The 8,704-nt window shown below is 30.5% G+C and overlaps 1 protein-coding gene across 1 annotated transcript; it reads right to left on the minus strand.

Annotated features, from left to right (window-relative positions):
* Positions 1-1,015: 1,015 nt before the first annotated feature.
* Positions 1,016-3,391, minus strand: LOC129298475 (PTI1-like tyrosine-protein kinase At3g15890). Its single transcript, XM_054936895.1, has 4 exons — positions 3,239-3,391; positions 2,960-3,116; positions 2,597-2,859; positions 1,016-1,901 (listed from the first exon to the last, which is right to left on the minus strand). The coding sequence occupies exons 1-4, from the start codon at positions 3,283-3,285 to the stop codon at positions 1,211-1,213; spliced, it is 1,158 nt and encodes a 385-aa protein (XP_054792870.1). The 5' UTR covers positions 3,286-3,391; the 3' UTR covers positions 1,016-1,210.
* Positions 3,392-8,704: the final 5,313 nt, after the last annotated feature.

Below are 8,704 nucleotides of genomic sequence, written 5' to 3' on the forward strand. Positions count from 1 at the left end.
ATATAAATCATTTAACAACAAAATGATTCAAACCCACCATGATTATGTGGGATAGTTTGGACCTGTTAATATAAAGTAAAATTATATTGTTTTGAAAAACGTTAAGATGACATTATATTAAAAAATATTTTAAGATATCGATTGCATTGGTAAGAAATTTTCAGGAACATGTTTGTACATTAATCCTTTTTTCCCTCTCCTTTTTCACTGCTTACATTTGTTTTCCATTCTTCATTTCCTTTAAAAATGCATGCAGCCTACTCAAACTTAGTAAATTGAAAGATAGCCTTATTTGTTAAAAAAAAAACAGAGAGAGCCTGCCTATTTTATATTTTGGTGTAATTTTTTTTTCTGGCCAAAGTGTACACTTTTATTTAAAATTAACAAAACTAGCTGTATGCACATGCATAATTTAAAACCACATATTTTATATCAATTTTTTCCATAATAAACAATTCAAAATAAAAAACATTTAATCAATATATAATATAAAAATCATATTATTTATAATTTATAAATAATATAATTTATATGCAAAAAATTGTGCAGTAAAAAAAAAAGGAAAAATTGCAGTTTCAAGTAAAAAGGCTACCCCCCCCCCCCACCCAAAAGAAAAAAAAAAACCCCAAATAAAGGGGAAAAAGAAGAAGTAAAGTTGACACCACACACCCCGTTGTGTCCGAGATTGAAGTAGTATCCATTCCTAGCTTAGTCATGGCCGTAAAGCCCATCTACTTGTATATAGCCCAAAAAGTGATGCTCTAACTGGTCTCTGGATTGGTCCATTTGTTAGACAAGTTAACTTTAAATTAAGCCTCTAAAGTTGGTATAGAAATTAAACAATTAACTAATAATTAGTATAAAATTGAGATGGCAATGAATAAGAAATTGATTTGAAAATTTAAAAATAATTTAATTTTAAGCCACTAATTCTTATGGATCAAACATCTAACGTCCAAAGGCATCTCAAGACAAAATTAAACATCCACACATACTAATATTTGTTTGATTGATCTGACGGGTGAAATTAATTTCAATCAATATACAGTTTAGAAAATCTTTCGTGAATAGTTCAACTTCAGCTTTAGATGTTCAAACCCACCATTCCAGAAAACAGGTTTATGCCCCACAAATTACAATTGTATTTCATACAGACCAGCTACAATTTCAACTGATTATACAGCTAATAAATGAATCATCATATTGTTGCTCAAATTGGTTTCGCCATTTTTGCACCATTACCATGGCGCTTGTAAGGATCGTGCATCTTTTGCACCTCAAGAGCACTAAAAACACCATATCCACCATTGGTTTCATCTTCATCATCATCACTGTTCTGATCAAGCTCCATGAGCTGCTCATTGTACTTGATACTGTCAATCCTCGTCTTCGTCACCCTCCCATGATCTGCCTCGTACCCTTTCAACAGGTTAACAACTTGCTTCATGTTTGGTCGCTTCTCAGGCTCGCTCTGTACACAAAGAGCAGCCACATTGATCATCTGCTCAACTTGTCTCTCGTCGAAGTTCCCTCTAAGTCTTCGATCCACCATGTCCCTGAACTTGCCTTTGCTTAAGAATGGCTCAGCCCACTCTGTGATGGTTCTCTTGAGCCCTCCTGGAAGCTTCTCGATGGGCTTCCTTCCAGTCACGAGCTCTAACAGAAGAATCCCGAAGCTGTAAACGTCGCAGCTTTCAGAGACCTTGCCCCACATGGCATACTCAGGAGCCAAGTACCCTAAAGTTCCCTTCACACGGGTCGTCAGGTGGCTTACTCCTTCTGGGATTAGCTTCGCAAACCCAAAATCAGCAACCAGCGGCTCGAAGTCTGAGTTTAACAGAACATTGCTTGCCTTTATGTCTCTGTGAATGATATGAGGCGTCACCTCGTGATGCAAATACCTGGCAAGGACAAATAGTATATGTTAGGTTGTGCAATTATGTGAATGTATAGTCAGATGAGAAGTTCTATGTCAAATAAAGTTAAACTTCATATTTTCTTAAGAATGAGAAGTAAACGCGCATTCTCCCTATGTCCCTAACCAGAGATATTGGAGCTAGGTTTTGTTAGGGACTTGCATAAAAAGAAACGAGGATGTTGAAAACCCGTTATCATGCACCCACGTTTGAAACCCATAAATGGATCTATCTCTATGTGGCAGCGGTTTGGACTTGGATGTGATACAGTTTGTAACCTAAATATTGGGCTGGTCCAAATTGAATACAGTAGGGATCAACTTCAGTGTTTGTGATATCATTCGACATGATGAGCCTATATATGAATCATTCACATTGAGATAAAGATTGTTAGGTTGTCTAAATAAGTGTAGAATTAAGTTAATAATGTGAGAACTGCCATGTAAGATAAAATTGAACTTAATAGTAAATATATAATAAAATGACAGGGCCAACGTGAATTTTAAAGTTTTGATTTCAGAGATGATATCCTCCCACTATCCTTATCCAGTTTTTCTTGGATCGATTTGTTCGCTCCCTGTTCTTAACAGTGCATGTATATGCGTGTCTCAGTATATATATGAATGTGTGGGTGGGTGTATATGTGTGTGTATATATATATATATTTATGGGGTACTTACAGTAGGCCTTGAGCAGAGCCGATGGCGATGTTCATTCTTCGTTTCCAGTCGAGGTGGACTTCAGAGGCGAACTGGCCGTGGAGGTGAGAGAGGAGGCTGAGATTTGGCATGTAATCGTATACTATCAGTCTCTGTTCGTCGCCGGCGCAGTACCCTCTCAGACCCAGCAAGTTCTTGTGCCTCACCCTCCCCAGAACTTCTACCTCTACTGCGAATTCCATCTCTGCCTTTGAGTTCATGGCTTTCAGCTTCTTCACTGCTATCTACAATAATATTAATTTTTAAACCACGCACAATTCAAATTACCACCCACCATCAAGCAATTAGAAACTGTGATTCATTAAACTGGATCAGAAATCAAACCTGGAGACCATCAGTGGTTCTTCCCCAGTAGACACTTCCAAAGCCACCTTCACCAAGTTTACAATCCTCACTGAATCCTTTGGTGGCCGCATGCAACTCCTTGTATGTGAATATTCTCCATGAATTGTTGTTCGCCGCACCACCTGATGCTGATGGCCTGTAAATAATGTCAAGCAAAAACCAGTTGATTAGTTTAATTTACTACATGGCAAGCAAATCCATATGCATGTGATTGAAGAACTTGGAAACTAAAATTAAGGTGATGTAATTATCACTTACACTTCTTCCACCTTGTCTGAACCACAGCAACTTAGGTTGGATCCCATAATTGAAACTATGGGATCACAAGTTGATGACGCTCCGGAACTTGATCGGACTTCGTTAGTGATGATAATGATATGTCTCCATTTACAAAATGGAATCTTCTCTTATAAAAGCTCATTAAATTCCCTTTGGTCTCCACTTGCCGGCCGACCTTGGCCGGCCGGCTCATTAACTATATATATTTTTCACATTTAGACTTCTGCTATATTCAAATGCAAATATACATATATATATATATATATATATATATATATATATAATATGCTACTTATTTGGCATTTGTTCATGCCCAAAAGAATTAAAAAGGGACTCAACTCGCCAAAAATTAATCATTGGTCAGCTGAATTGAAACTCAAATCAAGGGCTGATCGAGTAGCTGTTTGAGATTATTCTAAGTTGTCTCTTGGAAGTTTTGATAACGTATCATCGTTGTCCATTAATTGTATAAAAGTTTTGATTTTCTCTAGTTGATTAACTTAATTTGTGCATGTATAAAATAATAAGGGAATATACATAAAAATAGGTTGTTATATACATATACTTCTTCGATTGTGCTTTGTTTTTAGTCATTTAATTTGATTCGTCTGTAATATTAATCTCTATAGTTTTAAAAATGTATATAAAAATTGCGAACAATACTAACAGAATTAATTTTAGGACGAATTTCAATTATGAAAGACCGTCCGAGAAGGGGTAAATTTGGCTTTATAAAAATTTTGCTAATAAAATTAAGGAGATTAGCTTAGAGCAATATCACCAAAACATAATGGAGAGAAAGGAAGAGCAGCTAGTATGGATATTTATTTTGGTTTAGCTCCAACCACTTGAGCCTATTTTCAATCCTAAAGCATCACTAAAGATTTGCTTAACTAAATCCACCAAGATTAATGTGGGTTTTTGGTAGCCTCAGTATAATCCTAAACTTATACTAAAGTCTAAATTACTCCCTATGATAAACATAATGATATATCCATCTTAAAGATGCTCTATTTCAATAAAGAAAAGCAAAGATGAACAAAGTAGGTTCAAAAATAACCTATTACTATCAAACACTCTCTCTTAAAGTTGATATGTAATCAATGAAGCTCACTCTTAATCAATTAAAACTCAAAAAGTTGGTAAACAATAAATGAGAATAACTCTGATTCGTTTGTGTTCATTTGCCTTCCACTGTCTTCATAAATGCTTGTATTTATAACATGGCTTTAAAAATGATCCATTACTCTTAAGAAAATAGCTGTTAGACTCATTGTCATCTTTTTTTTTTTTGAGTAATTTGAGCATTCTCTGAAGTGAGGCAATGTAACAGTGTTTTTTAGCAGAGCTTTTCTTCTCACATGGAAAGTAAGGAAAATAGCGTTTCTCTTCATTAAATGTTCTTATGTGAGAGTAGCTTGTTTTGGAATAACCAAGCTATTTGCGAATAAGGGAAACGTAAAAGAAAACTGAACCCAAGATAGTTTAAAAACATTGTATGAAAATTATAATACACATATAACTCTCAAGAGATGGAAGGAAAAGAAATGGGGAGAGTTTTGAAGAGTCCTTATTTCTTTCATGAAAAATAGAGTATGAATGTTTAGGTTTATTTTAAAACAAGTGACACTATTTCAAAATAGTGAAGAATAGCATAACACTGAGTCATAGAAAGCTATTTTGAAGTATGAATATTATATCAGAAGATGTTTATGTAAACATTAATTCAAGGTTCTTTGTTTTGGAATAAGTGAAGCCATTCCTAAAGAAATTATTTCTAAGTGAGTAGTTATTCGTGAAGAGCTTAGAAATAAATATGCACTATTTTTGAAACAAGGGAGCTTCTTTTAGTATAAGATTTTTCTTAATATAACGTGAGGCTATTTGAAAATAAAGAGACATATTGAGGAATAAGCTATTATCTTGAATATAAAGTTATGAAAAATGCATGCGAGTAGCTTAGAATAAAGAATGCAGTATTTCGAAATAGGAAACCCTCTTTCGGAACAAGCTAATTCTGACTAGGTAACATGAGACTATTTGAAAATGAGAAGATATATTTAGGAATAAGTTATTTCAAAATAGAGATTCTTGTTTTGAAATAAGGACCAGAAAATCAAATAGAGACATATTAAAGGCTCTCAGAAATTTATTTTTTATTCTAAAATTGTTTGAGAATCCTTTCATTCACTATAAAAGGGTTTTAAGGAATTAACATAAAGTAAAATCTTTTAACTTGAACAAAGATCCATTTAAGAAGGAATCGGTTAAGTTGCTTTGACTATTTGAGAATAAGCATATTGAAATAGAAATAAGATAAAAAGCCAGAATTTCAAGATAAAAAAGAACGAATATCCTTAAATGCCTTTAACATATATATATATATATATATATATGCTAATCCCTTAAAACACAATCTTCTCTTATTTTGTTATCATCAAAATGAGGGTTTAGCAAGTTAAGGACTACTGTAGAGACTTAATTTTAGGTGAATTCAAAAAATTGTAAAATTTCAATTCAATTCAAGGGAGAAAAGTCAAAAAAAAAAAAAATTAACAGTGAGAAAACCAAAATAGCATTAACTTATTATGCAAAATTATTAGTTGTTAATTTTTTTACTCCACTTGTTAATTTACGAATATGAGTTGTAAATTATATAAGTTGATATGTTAATAATTATATAAAATTTGACATCTATTTTTAATCATAAGCAGTAACACCAGTTGTTAAATTATTAACTTTACTTATTAATTTACTAACATTAATTATAAATTATTGAAAGATCTTGTAATTTACAACTAATGTTAGTAAATTAACAAGTAAAGTTAATAAATTAACAACAATGTCACTGATTGTTTGACAAATGAATGTAATTTACAAGTGACACTAATAATTTAACAAGTACAGTGAAAAAATTAACAATTAATGATTCTGTATAACAATCAAATGTATTTTGGTCTTTTTAAAGTCAAATTCTTTTGATTTTTGGGTTTTCTTTGTATCCTGTATGATGTTATCTCTGTATTTTTTTATTGTGAATGTAATTCAGTTTTCATCCAAAAACAAACTTAAACCTTAGGTTGTAATGATTATTCAAACTTAAAATCTATAATATATTAATTACGTTCAATTTTGTTTATGATTCTGCGGCCAGCTGAATAAAAAATCTTACGTACATTGACATCTTTAACTAGTCCAATAGCCAACATTTCCCTTTGCAAAAAAAAAAAAAAAAAAAACTAGTCCAATAACTAACCAAGGTTAAAAAATGTATATTTAACCATATCTGGTTCATATTTTTTTTTAATACTCTTAGTTTTTATTATAAAACATTTTTAACTATTTTATCAAAATCAAGGAAAGATAATTAAATTATTAACTTTGTTTGAAAAAAAATAAAATAATAATTTTATCCATATTAAATGAAAACTTTTAAATTTGAATTACATTTTGTTTTATAATTGCTGAATTTAAATAGCAGTAATATTAAAAAAATATTATTAATAACCTACTAAGTGTTTTATATTTATTAAGGACAATCGATCCCTTTTCAAAAGTAGTATTTTATAATAAGGATTGGACGGAGTATATATTTAACCATCTCTGTTTCATATTGTTTTTCTTACTATCAAAATTGAACTACAATAACATGATTAACTTGCACTGTTTAAATTGTTAAAGGGTAAGATTGACTTAATTAAATTAGAGTGGCCGTGTTGAAATGTGATAATATCATTAGAGAAACTAAAGTGCACCCAGGGTATTCTATATAATGTATCTGAATTGAGTATCCAGACAAATTAGTAACATCTAAAATAAGAAAAAATCATTCAACGACCATGAAAGCAATTTAATATTAAAGAAGGACACAAAAATTTTGAAATAATATCACTACAAGATTAAGAGACTGATTTGAAAATAATTTTTGATGAGAAAAGACTATAATACCCGTACTTTTCTTTTCTTTTTTTTCCTTTACTTGTCAACTAATGAATAGTTTATTGTTAAATACAAATAAGTACTTGTTAATTAAAAATGGCTACTTATTGAAATGTGATTTATACTTGTTTGTTCTGAGAGCTTTTTCAAATTCTTGAACTTATGTCAATTAGCAAATGACTTATTTAAATGAGTACTTGTTAATTAATGAATGACTACTTATTGAAATATAATCTACATTTGTTCCTTCCTATAACCAAGTTTTTTCATATAATTAAACTTGTCAATTAGCAATTATTTCTTGTTAAATATGAAAAGATTTTTGTTGAAATATGATTTACAATTATCCCTTCCCACAATCAATTTTTTTTATATTTTTAAACTTGTTAAATAATAAATGACTTCTTATTAAATATGAATGGGTATTTGTTAATTCACGAATAGTTATTTGTCAATTAAAAAAAGAAAGGCAAGGATATTATAGTCTTTTTCTATTTAAAATTATTTTCAAATCAGTTCTCTAATCTTGCAATAATGTTATTTCAGAATCTTTTAATCTTTGATTGAGATTAAATATTCTCAATAATTCTTGAATGATATTTTCCTTTTAAAATTACTTGAGAGATAGGAAAGTATCTCAACCTTGAAACTTTTGTTTCTCGGAGTTTAATAAATCTCAATTTTCCCAATGATTGAAAGATTCTCGTGAAATTAAATGTCAAAAAACAATTTTGCAACGTTTCCACACAATGACGTTCTCGAAGCTCATTTTTTTTTTTGGGGTAAAAATGAAGCTCATATTTTTTAATTGAATAACATCCTTAGTTCCATACGTTTTCCATAATTCATTAAAAAATAGAATACATTTAATTAACAACGACAAATTGTAATTAAAATATTTGGTCAACAAAAGATTTTTTTTTTAAAATCTGTTACATATGGAATAAGTTTTGTGCATATAATCTCTATATGTTGTCATGCAGATATGTCATACAATGTTTTTAGAACTGGATCGAACATTAAACATAAAAAGGTTAGCAGTTCACATGGTCCAATTCGATTAAATTGGTGACGTAATAATTAAATTAAAAATTATATATGTATATAATAATTTAAATATAAAAAATAAATATAAAATTGCTACTTGACATAAAAATAAAACCAAATATTTTAAATTCGTCATGACTTAATAAGCCACATAATATAATATAACATTAAATGATTAAAAAAAGTGATCTTTTTAAAAAAATTGACAAAAAAATAAAAAGGGGCATTTTTTGAACAGTTTAATTTTTAAAAATCGGATTCAGTTCCTAAATTAATTTCGATTCCCGATCCGACTGTTGGTTCAAAGTGACTTAATCTGGCCCAACTCTTTAAATGGTTTTTGTACCTTGACTGAATGGTCAGCCTTACGGGTCCGACCATCCAATTTTTTAATCACTGATGTCATATATACAAGGTAATATGGAAAATGCAAACAATTGAGGTCTGCTATCGTTTTTA

The sequence above is a fragment of the Prosopis cineraria genome, unplaced genomic scaffold, assembly GCF_029017545.1.
Source record: "Prosopis cineraria cultivar Desert tree isolate PC_DT_omini unplaced genomic scaffold, ASM2901754v1 PC821, whole genome shotgun sequence".
NCBI lineage: Eukaryota > Viridiplantae > Streptophyta > Magnoliopsida > Fabales > Fabaceae > Prosopis > Prosopis cineraria.

Coding starts and splice junctions, on each gene's coding strand:
- LOC129298475 (XM_054936895.1), bottom strand. CDS start 3,285: ATGGGATCCAACCTAAGTTGCTGTGGTTCAGACAAGGTGGAAGAAGT. Junction 3,117..3,238: donor TCAGACAAGGTGGAAGAAGT/GTAAGTGATAAT, acceptor CATTATTTACAG/GCCATCAGCATCAGGTGGTG. Junction 1,902..2,596: donor GGCTCTGCTCAAGGCCTACT/GTAAGTACCCCA, acceptor TGTCCTTGCCAG/GTATTTGCATCACGAGGTGA.